Below are 16,625 nucleotides of genomic sequence, written 5' to 3'. Positions count from 1 at the left end.
GCCCCGGGGTGCGGGACCCTCCGTCCCGGATCTGCCCCGCCGCCCCCCCCCTTTGTTCTGCTCCCGCTCGCGGGGTACAATGGGGACCCCCGTAACCGCGCTCCGCCACTGTCGTAGCCGCGCCCCCCCGCCTTGCGTAAGATGGGCATTCTTCCCTCCCCGGCGTCTACGCGCTTTGCGTAGAGCCGCTGTCAAAGCGGAGCCATGTGCGCCGGGGGCCGGCTCTGCCCCGGCGTCTTTTGCGTAACTGCTAGGGCGCCCCAGCACGCAGCCGCCCGCCGGCTTACGAACGGCCGCCTTATTCTCGAAGGCGATCTGCGCCGCTGGCGCAGAGGGCTCGCGGCGAGAGGAGGGAGGAGGCGGAGGCGTGGTGGCCGTGTCTGCGCGGGAGGGGGGAGCGATTCTGGAAGCTGGGCTGCGCCGTCTGCGTGGCGGGCGCGCCGTGAAGCGGCAGGGCGCAGCCACCGCCTCCCCCGCCCGGCGGCTCTACGCCGTTTGCGTAGCGTGCCCCAAGATGGCGTCGCGGTCGTCGTCGGCGGTGGCCGGAGCGCTGGCAGCGGCGGCGGAGCGGCTGGAAGTGAAGGGAGGGATGAGGCGGGCGAAAGGCGGCAGCGCGTAGCGGGCGGCTCCCGGCCTGCGGGAGACAGAGCGAGACCGAGAAAGAGACTGTCGCGGGGAGGCGGCCCCCCCCTCCGTCCCCCCGTCCTTCCCCGCCCGCCCCTCACGGGAGCCCCGGCGGGTCCTTCCCGGCGCCGCCACCCTGCCCGCCCCCCCCCCCCCCCCCCGCCCCCGCCCTCTAGGCCGCGGGCCTCGCCGTCCTCCGGCCTGTCCCCCCCCACCCCCCCAGCCCAGCTGCCCCCTCGGAGCGGAGGATGATGAAGCTCAAGTCCAACCAGACGCGCACCTACGACGGGGACGGCTACAAGAAGCGGGCGGCCTGCCTGTGCTTCCGCAGCGAGACCGAGGAGGAGGTGAGGGCCGGGGGCCGCGGCCGGCCGAGGGCATGTGTGTCCCCCGGGGGCAGGGGTGGGGGCGAGGCCGGGTCCCTCTGGGGACCCCCGTGCAGCACCCCGCGTCCCCGGAGCCGCCCGGGTGTGACTCGGTTGCAGCGGGATTTATTTTTCTAGATGCAATTAAGCGTCACTGCGAAAGTTGGTGTGTCTCTGCCTTCTTTATTTCTCTCTGCTAAACACGAGAAAAATGCCCAGAATGAAATGCTCGTGGGGTGGTGGAACAGTCTGGTAAGGAGTGTTGTGGCACGGGATGGGATTTGGCAGTTGAGTGGACCGACCACGCTGGCAGAACTTCAGTCCAGCACATCACATGAGATGGGAGAGGAAACCTGACCTTGGATTTATAAAAAGAAACTGGGATAAAAGGGGACTGATGGAGTGCCAGAAGTTGCTGTCCAGAGAGGCTTGGGAGGAAGTGGGAATTAAAGGTAGATTGGTTAGTTGGGAACGTCTGTGTTGCTAAGTGGTTGTATTGTCTGTGAAGTTAAAAAGAGAAACTTAGATGTGCAGTGTTTCACTGTTCTTTTTAAATATCTTCTTAACGTGGGCTTGGGGTACTCTGGACAAGCTAGGCTGCAGGTCTTTTCTTGCTTCTTCTGGAGTCAGGCATACTTCATCTCATTTACTGGTTCCTGAGTGGCTGTGCTAAAGTCTTTGTTCTCCTGATTATCATATTTGTAGCTACAGGAAATCGGAAGGGAATGCAGACAGTTCACCGGAGGAAAGTAAATTAGCATACCGTTCAGTTATTATTTAACATGGTGAAGGAGGCTTGACAAACCCTTTGTAGCTGTGCTGTCATGGTGAAGAGCGTCAACATTTCAAGCATAAATGGTCTGAAATGAAAACAATATGTTTTGGTGCAGCGTTCATCCTAGCTGGTCCTCCCCGCTGACTTTGAGGAAATTTATGATACTTTGAACTAACTATGAAGAAGAACGTAATAGTATTGTGTAATGATACTGGAGCTACTCAGCATGGGTGGTTGAAGGCATCAGAGTTTCCTGATGCGATTTTACACAATTTGTGAGGCAAGTGTGGCAATTCTTCTCAAGACTTAGATGCTTGACCATGTTTGAAGATAGAACTGTAATTTTAACAGCTACCTGATGCAATCAGCTTTTGACTGGCTGTTAGTCTTTATTTTCCACCTCCTCAATTTGCAGTGTCATACGAGTTCCAGCTTACCCCGTGGTGGTGGTCTGATACGTCTTCTGGCTGGTGGGAACTGGTGTCCAGAGCTCTTATGGTGTTGATGACACAAAGCTTTGTTAACATGGCAGTTTCACAATACTGACCCGAGATGGTTGAAGAAGGAAAAGTAAACTCATTCTAGAGGCATGCTAACTTGTGACAAATTTCTTCCAGCATAGGTTAAGCTGGTTAGGTTTGTTTAAGGTTGAGCTTTAAAGTCATTTTTATGTTAGAGTTGTGTCTGTGTTGTGGTTTGCAACAACTTTCAGTGGATTAAAAATCTCATTTAATTTAAACTGGTATAATTTCATACTTTAGTTTTTAGGTAAGACCTAAAGTAGAAAAATCTGTTTGCATTTTCAAAGGCAGGAGTTGAGGTAGCTGTCTCCCTGTGCTAATTGTGCCTTGTCATCTCCATGGGTCTGATACGAAGGCTGGGATTGAAGCTCTGGGAAGCTTTTTGTGTATCAGGGCAATAGAGGTTCTCACATGAGCATGGCTTTCTCACTTGAGCCTTGGTTGCTGTTAGTGTTTGGCCTTGTCTCCGATCTCCCCAGTAAAATCGGGTGGTATGTTGTACTGTTCTGTGACACAATAAGGAGCACTAATTGCTTTGTAAATGATGTGGATTGATCTTCCTCGAGTACCTGCATGTGTGTGCTTTTTTGTAAGTGAGCCACAGAAATAGTGAGGGCATGAATTACAGTTCTGATTTATTTTGAATTGGCCTCCTGAGGACATCACACAGCCTTTCAAACACCATATTTATTTAGGGTATCTATGTATTTAACACAGAGCCGAAACTGCATCCTGTGTTCTCATCTATGACATACCTACTGCGGTAGCCAGCCATGAAGTGGGCTTTTTCATCAAATTTGGGAAAGTTATTATCAAGTCATGCCATACCAAACACATACATGCCAGAATGGACTCCTTTTGCAGATACTGCACTTGATCTTGGTCAAAAGGCCTAGAAGCCATTTAAGTTATGCTTGTATCCATTATTGAAATCAGCAAGCAAGAAACTTTGTTTTTTATTAATTTCTCTTTTTAATTATTTCTTAGGTTAATTCTCATTTCTTGGCGTTTACTTAAACTTTAATTTGAGAGAAGTCTACTTGCCTAATCTTACTGCGAGTTGTGCTTTTTCGATATCAAGAAAGGTGTTATCTGTACACATGTAGTTATATAGTTTAAGATATCTGTGAAAGATTTCTTGCTTTTCTTTTTCCCTTGGAGAATAATGCAATTTTTTTTGTGCTACTGCCATATTTTATTATTGATTACTTCTATTTAAATGGAAATACAGATCTATTTAGAAGGCCTCTCCAGGGAGGAGGGGAAAAGCCAGAATCAAAGTATGTTAAAGATCTATTAAAAACTTACTGTTTAAAAAGAAGAGGTGGGGGGGGAACATGTTTTGATAAATAACTTAAACTTGCTGTATTAAAGTATTATTTTTTTTCTAGGACTGGCTGTTTCTGGTTACTGTTTCTTTTAAGCACTTAAGAAATGGTAGATCTTACCTCTTGCATTTCTTCTTCATTTCCTGCCGTGAATTTAAAAAACCCACGTTTTCTCCCTTTTTGAACCCCTAATTAGTGTCTGAATAAAACAGTTTTATCAATGAACAAGAAGAAATAAGAAAAATTCTGTTTACATTTACAGAGGAAGCTACTTTTTTCTTTTTAGGTGTTTACCCCCTAACTCTTCAGTTAATGATTTAATTTTCTTCAAAATCTTGGTAATCAATGGAGATTGCTAAAACAGCATGTCTTTGGTTAGGCATTGAATTTGCAAATAACGAGTTTTAACATAATAGTTCTTACTTAGTTTCTTTTTTAGTTGTTAAGTGATTTGTTTTTCCCTTATGCTGCTCGAGGTTGCACATTTTCTCTGTATTACATTTGGAAGCTACTACTTCTGGACATGAAAGAAGCTCTGGAATGGCTTTAGAAGACCAAATGTTGGCTGAAAAGATGTCTTTGTTACGTATTCCTTTAAAAAAGCAGTCCAGGGAGAATTCATTTAAACATGAATCTCAAATGGAGCAAAAAATACATTTCTTAATTGGGCTGTGGGGGGGGGAAAAAAAAAAAATCTATATTTTGTGTTGTTTCATAAACAGTAAGCCACCATGGAGTGATGTCTCTTTGGGAAGGAGAGAGAACAGGGGAATCAACAGGATTAATTCAAAGAGAGTGCCAACAGGCTTCAAAGGACCTTTCGGCAATCGAACACCAGGACTCTGCTATTTTCATCTTCTCAAATGGAGTAAACTCCCTTGATGTTTGCTGCTTCCGCAAAAAGAGTGTGCGGGTCAAGAGATCCCAAGTCTTGTGTTATCTCTGAAATCACTCATTTTATTGCTCGTGATGTCAGTGCTTCTCAATATTGCTATTGTGGTGTTATTTTTAAATAACACGAGTATTTTTTGTGTAGACCAGCTGTTTCAATGAGGAAATGTTCCAGAAAATTTCACTGATGTCTTACTAGCAGGCAGATGGAAGCCTGCTCAATGGCAGCATCTCTGTGTTATATTTTAACAGAAATAAAAAGGAACCGTTTGGCTTTAAGTCCCGTGCTGGTGTAGCTACAGGTTTAAGCATGCCTGCATTGTATCTGGTGAAAGGACAAGCTGCTCATTAACAACTGGTATTTTTAAAGACTTTTTGGAGGAAATGCTTCAGAAAGAATAGGATCCAGGATTGGTCGTCTTTTCTTAATTGTGAATGAAGTCTAAATTGAGATGAGAAAACAGAACTTTCACACAGCGACTGGTAAGCGCCCTGGCTCTGCCGCTCTGTGAGCACGCCAAGCCAATGCGGTCACCAAAAGCTACGTTTATGTAGCCCCACAACAGCTTCGGTTGGGGAAAGCAATTTGAATGCAAACTATCCTTTTTCTTCTTGCCTCTCCTGGGTCAGTTTTAAACCAAACTATGATGTAATACAGCAGTTCTCAGATTTTAACTGTAGGCTACGTTGATGATCACACAGTGTTCCTAGGCCATCCTTTGTGCGTTTGCTTCAATGTAAAAATAGTAGCTAAAAACACTTGGAGTACTGTTGGGACGTAAAGGGAGCCCAGCGTCGTATGATTGTCGTATTTTCCATGGAATATAGTCTCAGAGTCTCTGTTCCGATGGCTCGGCTTGACTCTGTTCCCTTCAGCTACATAAAAGGGTTGTGGTTGAAACCAAATAAAGTTCTCCCTGTCTGTTGCTAACACATTACCACATCTCCAGTAGGATATAGGCCAGTTTAGAAATAGTTCTCTTGCTTGTGCTTCTCCTGGCCCTCTCTGCTGCGCTTGTAGCTAGTTTTCTCCAAGAGCAAGAGTATAATCCTCAGCAAAACCTGTTTTTCAGCTTAAAAAGTGTTTTCTACCCTTTTCATAAAGGCAGTTTTCATAAACAATTTTACAAGCAATTCCATGGTCCCAAACTACAAAAGAATGAAAATTGTTAAATTTTCACTTAGTTTACTGGAAGCTCTGTAAGCTGTTGTGAAACTGAAGAATCGAGTCCATTTTGTTCTGCTGCAGCTCAGGGAAAGTGATGAATATGGAAAGAGGAGAGCGTGTACTCCATCCACCCCTGGGTTTGCTGAGGACCCAGCACCTTTCAGACAAGCTACCAAAGCATGGAGGCAGGTACAAGCAGTTGGGGGGGTGTACCCAGCTGGGACTGCTGCCAAAGGACCTAATCTTTCCATGGATGGTCTCTTAAGGTCTGGAAAAACAACTTTTTCCCTTCTCAGTCTAAGGAAAATGATCATGTGCTTGGATTTTATTTATTTTTTTTTTAAATAAGGAAGATTATCCTGGTTTGCATACCTCTGTGATGGGGTCACCCAGAAAAATTGAATAGAACAAAATTAAGAAACTCTCAGTTCTACCTTATGAATAGTAAATATCAGTGTTCAGATGCTGTGTGTAATATCCAGCCACTGGGAAGCAGGTACTCGATTTCTTTAAACAGTAGCTCCTTTTCAGTCCAGCTGAGAGACTGACTGCACGGACTAGTCAAGGATCTTTCAAATTTTGTGCATATTTATCTCAGAATTTGTGTATCTGTAGCTGTCTGTTGTCCAGTGGATAATGCACAGTAACTCTTTGTTCTCAGAAATTTCATGTTAATGTGAAATTCAGAGACATATGATTACCTACTGGGTAGATTTTTTTTTTTCTAAGACGCTTCAGATGATTTGAATGTTATTTTCATTCGTATTGACTTGGGCGGTTACTTTTTCTAGCGTAAATAACATATATTGATGTTATGCATACTTATATTTGAAAAGCTTCTCAAGAGTTTTCATGGCTGCAGGGTGTTTGCATGCTTTACTTCATGAATAGGACTTGTTAATCGAAACAGTAAGTGTAAGCATATGCAACAGCTGACATCCAGAGTCATTTGGTCTGTGTAAAAAGACCAAATACTCCCTTCATTTCTTTTTTCTTTTTTTTTCCCCCCTTAGGGGAAAAAAAAAAAGCGCACTTTAAAAGCTAGCATTCCTTCTGGAAAAAGTTTGCCTGGATGAGTTGTGTAAGTACCGAGTGGCCAACAAACTGGTTTTGACAGGCAGAAATAGGTTATGGGTGTTGGGGTCTTCCGCTGGGAGTGCCTCCTTATCAGCCCTTCGCTTCTGAAACAAGCAGCTGCTGGTTCAGGCATTTCAGCTGTTTGCTCTGACCTGTCCCTGCTGTGAAAGGCAGGTTGCAGATAATTTTGGGGGTTATCTAAAACATAATTTTGATGGAGGGAGAGGACTCCGGATTGTGGTGTTCTTTGGTAAGAGTAAGCAGTTGCTCTGAAGTCACAAGAAAACCGTAGTAACAGTAATATGACCCTTGGTATTTTGAAGCCAGAGTAGCAGTGCAGTACGTGATGATTTATTATTGTTATTGTAAGAAGTAGCCTAAAAACCAACAGAATTTTCTTTATTTTTTCCTCTATCATTATAGTACCGTAGGTGCAATCCAAACACTTGAAATGACTTGAACTTCTTCCAGTTCACCTCTTGCTCCTCTTTCAAGACTTGTGCTTTACTTTGTCAAGTTCTGTAGCGCGAATAATTTCCCCTTCTAGCTTTCTGTCATTAATTTCCTGCTTCCAGTTTCTAGGTACTGCTTTGTAGGTTAGATCGCGTTATGCCCCGGATCAAGGTGCGGATGTCTGCGAAAATAACACTTGTCTAAAGAACTGTATACTGTTGAGGAACAGTAAGGACATGCTGTTATGGTCAGGATAGGGTTGTTTTGTGGCTTGCTGTTGAGGTTGTGTGTATTCTTGTCTTAGCTGAAGACATTGTCACGTTTAAAGCCGACTGTAGCCTTGCTGACCACAGGCTGTACTTGTTACTGCTATGTGCTAACTTTGGAACGTGCCCTGAATAGCAAGACGGTGGGAGAAGCTCTCCTGTAAGCCTTGGCGTGCGTGGTTAGACCATCCTGCATTAGTAGTTTGGCAAAATACGTGTTTTGTTGTAGTGTAATCAAGGCCGTGTTTCTGCCGGTTAAATTAGATTAATTTTTGCATGGCATTGCTAACTGCTGTGTCTCTTCTCCCCTCCTGCTCCTCTTGAACTCTTGTTTGTCAGCATATGATGTTCTTAGTGTTTAAAGGTGGTTTGATGTGGTCAAACTGAGATCCCAGTTTTGTCAGATATAAAAGCATTAAGTACGGTAACAATAACATAGTGGGATTGTGAGAACATTTGTTAACTTTGGGTAAAGCATAAAAGGTCTTTATTATGCTGGACACAGAACTGCAGCAGCTACAATATCCTGCCTGGTCATAGGGCAAATCGGAGAGTCGCTAGGACAGCTAAGCTCCAAACTCCTGAATACAGAGACTTTTATTAAATTGAAACTTTCAAACAAAGCCGGATTGTACAGGCGAAAATCATTTAAGTCAGCCATCTTCTCCACCAGTCTCGCTACAGCGTGTTGTGAGATGTTATTTTCTTGCAGTCTATGTTCTGATAATAATGCTAAAGTGTGAAATGAGTTTAAATGTGGAGAGGTTTGTGCTTTAGTCACTATGTAACGTACATGATTTTTGTGACTTAATGTTGGTAGAAAACATGAAGGAAAGTGCAGAGGCTGTTTCGGTAGGCAGTAGGTATAGATTGGCTTCTGGCGGCAAACCCCAGGTATTTAACATCTTGTCTGCTGTTTCTTATTACGTCTGCCAGTGTGATTGTCCTTAGCCTGGCGCACGTGGGTGGGACGGTCTTTTCCTGGAAGCCTGGAAGGTTCACAGCTCATTTTCTAATAGTGGTGTAGCCTAGCTTCTAATAATGCTGTAGCCCTTTCTGTCTTTGCTGTAATGCTTCTGTGGAGCCTCTTTCTAGGAATCGTGTTCCGTACAGCGTAGCTACTCTTGTTTTATTTATGGGTGGTGGTGGTTTAAATCCAGCACAGTGTGAAAGAACCAGGGAATCCCTCAATCTCTGCTCTGTTAACTGAGAGTTAATTCTCTGCCTTATTTTGGTTGCCCAGTTTTTGCTTTGCAGAAAACCATTATTTCTGGGCGGAAAAAACCCCAACCAACCACCCAAAACCCAAACCAAAAGAGCCCCGCTGTGAGTACAGCAGATTTGTATGTACTGAGGTTGTTTTGAGGTCAGCATCGTGTATCAGGGACTCTCAGATTTATCCTGGTGACAAACTCTTTTCCCCTTTTCCCATGGAGCTCCCAGCTCCATGTGTGGCTGTCCAGGCAGCCTTAGATGTTTCCTCATGTTTCCTGTCTCCTCCTGGGGAAAGTTGGTAGGCTGCTCTAGATTTGTTTGGGTTGGTTTGTTTGTTTGATTGCATGCTGCTTTGAAGGTTGCTTACCATAAGGGCTACAATCTAGCAGTGTTTAGGAGCCCCTGCTGTAGACTTGAAACTTTGCTTATTTTTCTAACCTCTTATTTCATTGATTGTGTGTGAGAGCTACTTCAGGGCTGCCTTGCGCGTTGCCAAAGAGGCTTGTGTTGCTCATTTCCCTGCTTTGAAATGACATCATTGTCTTTCAAATCCTGGAAAACAGAACTTGGCCTTGTGATCCGATACCTGTGAGTGCTTTTCCAAAAAGACTGCAAGACTTGGCTCCAAAGTCTGCTCCCAAAATCCCTGCTAGGCCAAGAGTCTCAGTAGCCATCTTAAACACAGTTGCCTGGCAAGAATAAAATGGAAATGTCAACCTTCCTTTGTGTTTTGGCCTGATTTAAAAAAATCAAATAAGTCATTTTTGGTATATTTTTAATGACTGTTTGGATTAAAATCTCCTCTTTAGTATATAGTCAGATGAATGTTTTTATGTAATAAAAGAGTTAATTAAAAGTGTTGAGGACATAGGAACTACCAAGTGGTCCTTTTTTAAAAAAGAAAAAAAAAGTACTCTTTATAGAATTCAGTATTGGAAAAATGTTCAGTCTAATTGAGCAATTGAATAACGCTTTTGTCATGTTGTAAAAGGAAGGTATAGTTGCCATTCTCTGTCTTGTCTTTTTGGTGTAAGTTAGGCTTATGCTGTATCACATGTTTGTTCTGAAACTTGGAAAATAATTCTGACCTCGTCATGGCAGGAATACAAACTACTACATCCCTCTTCTGCAACCTGCTCAGCTGATATCTTCGCTTCCCCAGGTATTTTATGGTCACCCATCCAGCTATCGGGGCAAAAAGGTTTGTGCTGAGGAATGCATTTCTTATCTTGGAAACAGCATTTGGGCTGTTCCGCCCAAATAGTCATGGTTTTCAGAGGGAGGCTGTTTTTCAGCAGATCTCATTTTACTGGCTTTGGGGCAGTTTGTAAAATATTTGAATGATATTGCCTTGTGAAAATATGGATTTGGGTTATAATGACCTTTTTACCCGATCCCTTTGAATGGGTTGCATGTATTGGGACACAAGACTTTTTTAGATGTGTTGCGTTGGGTTTTTTTAAGCACTATGATGTCTCACCCTCATTTTGAACTAGGCCCCTTTGTCTTGGGAGAGCTTGTTGGTAGCAATATCCTGTTTAAAGTTGTTTTAAAAGAATGACCTTGTAGGGCATGTTTCCTGCTCTCTCTTGATGGGATTTCCTTTTTATTAAACAGGAAATAGTCTGATTACATAAAAGTGTGAGAATGACAGGTTTTTCCTTCCCAGCGAGGGTTGTTCATGTTAATTCTATTCAGAAAACTCTCAACTGCCAGAGCAGCTGAAGTTAATTTACTTTGCCTAAAATTGTTGTTTACACCTAAAAGTTCCTACTAGTGTCTTGCTAAAGCATTGTCTTAGTCTAAGCAGTCCAGCAGGCTTTCCTGTAGAAGTCTTTGTACAGGGATTTTCTTAGATACTTTTTCTCACAAGTGGAAGGTGGCATGAGTTCAATGGCATGAAGTGTGCCGTGCTGAGTTTCAAAGATCTGTTTCTGTAGCTTTTTTTTAATCATTTTTGTGGTTTTCTATATTTTTTTTTCCCCTTTGAGCTGGGACTCTGAATTCTGAAACGACAAAGATGATGCTTCCTTACCTGGCAAGAAAACGTATACTTGAAATGTCTATTACTTTTCTTTTACCTTTGTCCTCAGAATCACCTGCTGACCTCAAGTTAGGAATTTCAGTCCAAGCTCTGCAGTGTACAATACTGGTAATGAGTCAGGATGAAGTCAAAGCCCTGTAACATAATAGGAAAAAGTACCGTGATAAGATGGCATAGGTCAGTGGGGTGCGTTGTGTGCTGAGCCTGCAGTGGCCAAGTCTTGGCAAACTAGAGGTGGTTGCTGGTGAGTCCCAGCCCACGGCACCTGGCTGCTGTCCCGAGCTTGAAGGCTCTGAGGATGAATGAAGTTTACATTCCCTATTTAGGCATGCTTTACTGATCGCATTTTATATGGGTAAGATGTTGTGGGGAAAGGAATTCTGTCTTCCTCTTGAAGAAGGCCAAACACCACGGGGTATTACTATAATGTAAATGCTGCTCCATTGCAAGCTAAGCGAGAAGATGGGTCAGGTGGGTACGCATCTCCTTTAGGAAACTGTAGAATTAAGGTAGCCCATTCAGCTTAATTTGTTTCTAGTATGCATTGTTAATACTGTAATTCAATAGACAGATTGAGGAGTGTTCAGGCGTGGAAATGAGGTTGTTTGATAAATGATGTTTCTCCGTGCATTGCAGGGTTGAGATGTGGGTCCTGACTGAAGCAGGAAGAGGAGGCTTTGAGACATTATTATTGGTGGGATCCACAGAACATTGCTGATTAGAGGAGTGCTGACACTTGAGAAAGCCGAGTTTAGTTCCTGACTTAGGAAAGGTTAGACCAGCAGTTGCCAAAATGTTTGTTGTGACCCCTCTTCAGTTTCTGCCTTAAGCTTTGCTACTCCTGGTTTGAGAGCTGTGGTTTGGACCCCTGCAACCGACCCTCCTCTCCTCGCCCCAGCGTGATCTAGTCTGTTAGCCCCCCTCTTTTCCTTGTGCCGAGCTGGTGTGGGCTGGGTGACCCTGGAAAATGAAAAATCACTTTGCAGGGTGGTCGGTTGGCAGATGAGAATTTTCAAAAGATAAAAGAACTGGGAAACCCTGGAAATCTTACGCTTGTTTTTGTTTCAGAAGTTTAATTTTGAATTCTGTAGGTAAGTTTCCTCTTGATAATTAGTGCAAATCTTTTCATATCCTACTGGTAAATCAACATTTACACAGTAAAGCCTGGGATTTTAGTGTCTCACACAGTTTAACTTTGAAATGTTTGATTGAAACTGTTACAGCTGGCCTGTAATCTAATTGGACTGGTATGTTGGAAAGTTTCTGGAGCAAGTCGCTTTGGCTGTAAGCTTTGTGCCAGTGAAATGATGAAGTATAGCATGATGACTCTAATGAACAAGCTTTGTTTAGAGAGCTGAAAAACAGTATTAGTTTTGTTTTTAGTTTCCATCTCTGCTCGTGGATGTATTGCAAGTAGATTTAATAAGCACAGTCTCTCCGTATTATTTGGGAAAATTTTTAGCCAGTTGAGATTTAGTTAGCTTTTTGTTTCCAGAAGATGATAAAACAAAACCTGAACTTGTACAAAATAGAATTACACTGGAACAAAATGTGCTTCAAGAAAAACTGCCACAAAGCATGCTTATGAAAAATTATTCCTGTGAAAATGGGTGAACATGGTTGAACCCTCTTCCTCATTCAGAAAAGTCTGTCCTTCTATGCAGCCTTTTCCTAGGGTTTTTAAGTGGTTTAATATAGGCTTGTATTTTGCTTGTATCTCCTTGAACCCTCATCAAAACCAAAAGTAACCAAGAGCTGAACTCTTTCGTGCCTGCTGCATAAAAAGAGGCAGACAGGGAAGTTGAAAATCTTTGTTAAAATACTTGCACTTAAATATTTAAAGGAAAGTTACCTGACTTTTATGTGTCATTAGTGTAACTGCAGAGGAAGACAAGGCCAAAGGTACCAATAAAATCAAATCAAGCTACTTCTGCAAAGGGTGAAGGTGCTGAGCAGTTTTTGTGCCGTCTGATGTTGTTGCATGACATGTATCCTGAGCTGTCAAGAATACATAGTGACTTAGAGTACGGCAGGGAACTCTTACACTGCAAGTATTGTGATGCTGTATCAAATAGCAAATTGTTGTTTTGGTATGCAGAGGCATAATTTATTCTGTGACACGTTGGAGCAGTGAGAAGGTAATGGCTGAAATAATTTAGAGTGTTGGAGTGCCTTGGTGTCACTGATAATGGAGTTTGCACAGCTGTCTGAAAGGGGCTGAGGAAATTGTCTTGGAAAAATTGGAGTATTTTCAAGGACTTGTTTTGGATTGGTCATGTGTGGAGGTGTGAGAGGTGCAAAGACAACTTCTCTTCAGCTGGGCTCTGGAAAGGAGCGTTGCCTTGAGTTTATACATCAGCTGCACTCTACTCTCCGCAGGTGCTGCTGGTTAGCAGTAGTCGTCATCCTGACCGATGGATTGTCCCTGGGGGTGGCATGGAGCCCGAGGAGGAGCCCAATGTGGCCGCCGTGCGAGAAGTCTGTGAAGAGGTGAGTGTCTAACGAGAACGGGAGCTCCTGGAGCTGCGGTGCTGATTCTTAGCCAGGGCTCTGGGAATTTGTTTTCATCACTCTTGCTTGTTTTCCTTAAGGTGAAGAGCAATATAGGGTCACTGGTGATATCCACATCATACGTGGGACGGAAACCGGAGTTCTAAATAAAGATAGCATAGGAATGTAATTCAGGCTCTTAGTCAGAATGAACTTTTCCTCGCCTGATACCTTTAACTGAAAATAGATAAAATTAAGTGATAGTCATTTCAATACATACGGTGATACTCTCCATTTTTTTTCCCTGCACAAAGAACAGTTGTTTAAGAGAACTTCAAACAGCTGTGCATTTGTGGAGCTATCTAATACTTGGGTAGAAGGTAGAAATAAAACCTTATGAGCCACTAAAGAGACTCCAAATATAGGGATCTCAATATGTGTTGGTCTAATACGTATTTTGAGTTTTATGTGAATAAGAGAAATTGATCGTAAGAGTTATAAGCAATAATTCCTAATGTGTTCATGTTTTTTACTTGAAACCATTTCAGAAAGGGGATCAAGTAGCAGATTAAACAGATTGATGAGCTGTATGGAAAAGGCATATTTTTCTCTTCAAGCTGGAAGAACAATTTTATTCTTCATAAGAAATTTAAAGCCAGCAAATGGCAGTTGACTACGTTGTATATAAAACATGTCTTTAGAATCCGCTTCTGAATATTATCGAATTGGAGAGATGCTTGGATTCAGAAACGATTAAATGATTATATATGGATGAACAAGTAGGTTCATAGTTATATAAGGCAGGATTAAAAATGCTTTCAAGAGGGTTATAAATCTTTGTGCTGTGGAACAGAAATCAAGAGCTAATTGATGTGACTTGGGAGGAAGCTTCTCCAGTAGTTGCTTTATTTAATTGTCCGGTATATGGAGGTTTTTCTCTGAAGTATTTGGAAGTACCTGCTGCTAACAAAATGCTGAATATCTAGGCCTCTGGACTGATCTAATGTGGCAGTTCCCGAGTTGCGTGTTTCTCTTTGGATGTTTTTATAATCTAGCAGTTTATCAGAAAGATGCGAAAGATTATGCAAAGTTTATTTCTTTAGATGTCCTTAGGTCTCTCTAGCACTGGGGATTGCTGATTGCAAATTGCGTTTCCAGCTTGTAATACAGCTCCTGCTTTTTTAGTCACTGAGCGATCTTTCAAACACATCACAAGCCAAAGTGAGTTTAACCAGAACGATAGAAATATTTTTAGCTGCAGACTCCTGCTTTACAGCCCAATCGTTATTAATAATTAAGTTATTTGATACAGAAGGCAAGGGTTCATTCAGGAGATGCATGGCTTTGCCTTTCAAATCCTTAAAACAAATCTGTATCGACCCTCCCTTTCCCGGGCAGTGCAGCGCCTTGGAAGAGTCGCCTCTCTTTCCATGACAGCTTGGGGGCTGAAAGGAAGCCTTGGCATGGGCTCAGTCTGCAGTGAAGAAACTGGTTTGGGCTGGCTGAGATAATCCCCTCTCGCTCAGCTGGTGTTCCCTTGCTCACGTGGACCGGTGCCGAATGAGAATGTAATTCAAACTGTGGCAGCCTGGCAGGGTTGAGTCATTCTCAGCGAAGCACCTATCTGCTTGAATGCCGCTCAACAAACAGTAAACATCAAGAGCTCCAAAAGCAGCAGGATTACCCTAACGGCTAACCTCCGCGACACCTCGTAGGGTTTGATGCGAACGCAGGGTGGGAATCTGAAATGGGGCTATCAGGTGCTGTTACAATAAAGGCTTTCCTGAAAGCTCTCTGCAGAAGAGCAGCCTGTCGTGTATAAAATTACTTGAGCGCTTCTGCAGCTAATGATTAGGCTAGCTGACACGGGCGAGCTTTTAGGTGTGCGGGGCCTTCCTCAGATAGGTTTGCGTTCCAGTATGCTGCTTGTGATCCACAAACAAAATTATAGTATATATCAACTGTCTGAAGCTCAGCGAGCTGTTTACTGTAAAAGGTTGCTGGGGAATGTGTGTGGTAGGGGAATGTTTGTTATATTACAGCTGTAACACTATGAAGCACCTGGTTTCCCAGCTTATGCTATTGATTTGGCAGGGGAGGTGTTTTAGGAGGCTGCTTGCTGGGCAACTGGTGTGCGTGCTAGCTGGTAATCCTTGTTTCATGTGAATTTAGGCTGAGGCTGATTTCTGAGTAGGTTTGGTGTCTTTGCTTTTCTCCTGGGACAGATATGTCTGTCACTCACAAGGAAACAAGACGGTTAGCTGAGCAGGTAGAGTCTGTTGCTTGTGTTGGGAAAGGGAAAATCAGTTTTCCTCCGTGTCGATGAACACAAAGTAATTTTTATCCTAAGAGAAGGTGGTTTGCATGCTGGTCAAAGTTATGGAAGAAATTTGTGGACTTTCTTTCACTGGCTTTGGAATGCCTTTTCTGTCTTAATAAGAGACAGTTGGAAGAGCTGGAAGGACTCATTACCCTTTCAGTTGCTTGTGGTCTTTGAAGATGACAATAGGCTGTTTTTTCTCAATTCATTCTTTTTTACATGGTATGCATTTGCTTCCCTAAATGAAGATATTTAACTTCTGCATTCACTATTTCAATTTCACCACATAAGTGAATTTATCCATGTGATTGCTGGAATAAATGTCATATAAAGAAATCTGACTTTTCCCTCTTTCTGATTTTCAAAATTCTTCTCAGTTGAAGACTTCTGAAAATGAAATGTTGATTCGGAGTGAAACCTGTGATCCCTCTGTCCCAGTTCGAGTTAGAAGTCCTTGTCCTAGTTTGCAATAGTCCTTATCTATATTAATCTCTACCAGCAGAAGTATTAAAGCAGACAGGTACCAACACTTGTCATGCTTTCTGTTGTCTGCATAAAATTTGAAGTGACTTGTGTTCTTGGGCATTGTTTTCTGGTAAAGTGGCAGTAGACAAGTATGCTAGCTCTGAATGAGAGCAGCCTTTTCAGAATAAACCCACTTATTTCTGACAGATTGTTGCAAAACATTGTAGTCAATCTTACACAGCTGTGTACTCCAGGTACTTGCTAAGGTTCACCTTCTAGGGAAATGATGTGCTCCTTTAAAACAGTCATTAGTGCCAATGGAGTATATTTTTTGCTTCTTCATTCTTGGATTTTTTTACTGTTGTGTTCTCTCCCCAAAATTAATTTTGTGTTAGGAATAAGGGTTTTTTATGGGTGTGAGCAACTGGTGAAGAACATGTTTTAGAAATAGATGCCTTAAATTAAACTTATTATAGAGTGACTTCGAAAAAAGCCTCCACACTCATCTGTTAAACCCAAAGGCATTTCATTTTGCACTTACAGCATCTTTCACATCCTGACCTTTAAATACTTAGTAAATGTCAAGTTCTATAAAATTATGGGAGTGTTAGTTGTGCTTTCTT

The 16,625-nt window shown here is 42.8% G+C and overlaps 1 protein-coding gene across 1 annotated transcript in view; it reads left to right on the top strand.

Annotated features, from left to right (window-relative positions):
* Positions 1-400: 400 nt before the first annotated feature.
* Positions 401-16,625, top strand: part of NUDT3 (nudix hydrolase 3) — a 30,890-nt gene continuing 14,665 nt past the window's right edge. The window contains exons 1-2 of the mRNA XM_054803622.1: positions 401-971; positions 13,107-13,217. Of these exons, the coding sequence (XP_054659597.1) occupies positions 873-971; positions 13,107-13,217 (210 nt within the window). The 5' untranslated portion in view covers positions 401-872. The remainder of the gene's footprint in view (positions 972-13,106; positions 13,218-16,625) is intronic.

The sequence above is a fragment of the Grus americana genome, chromosome 25, assembly GCF_028858705.1.
Source record: "Grus americana isolate bGruAme1 chromosome 25, bGruAme1.mat, whole genome shotgun sequence".
Classification (NCBI taxonomy): domain Eukaryota; kingdom Metazoa; phylum Chordata; class Aves; order Gruiformes; family Gruidae; genus Grus; species Grus americana.
Note: the sequence above shows the minus strand (reverse complement) of the source record. Positions and strands in the feature narration are given on the sequence as shown.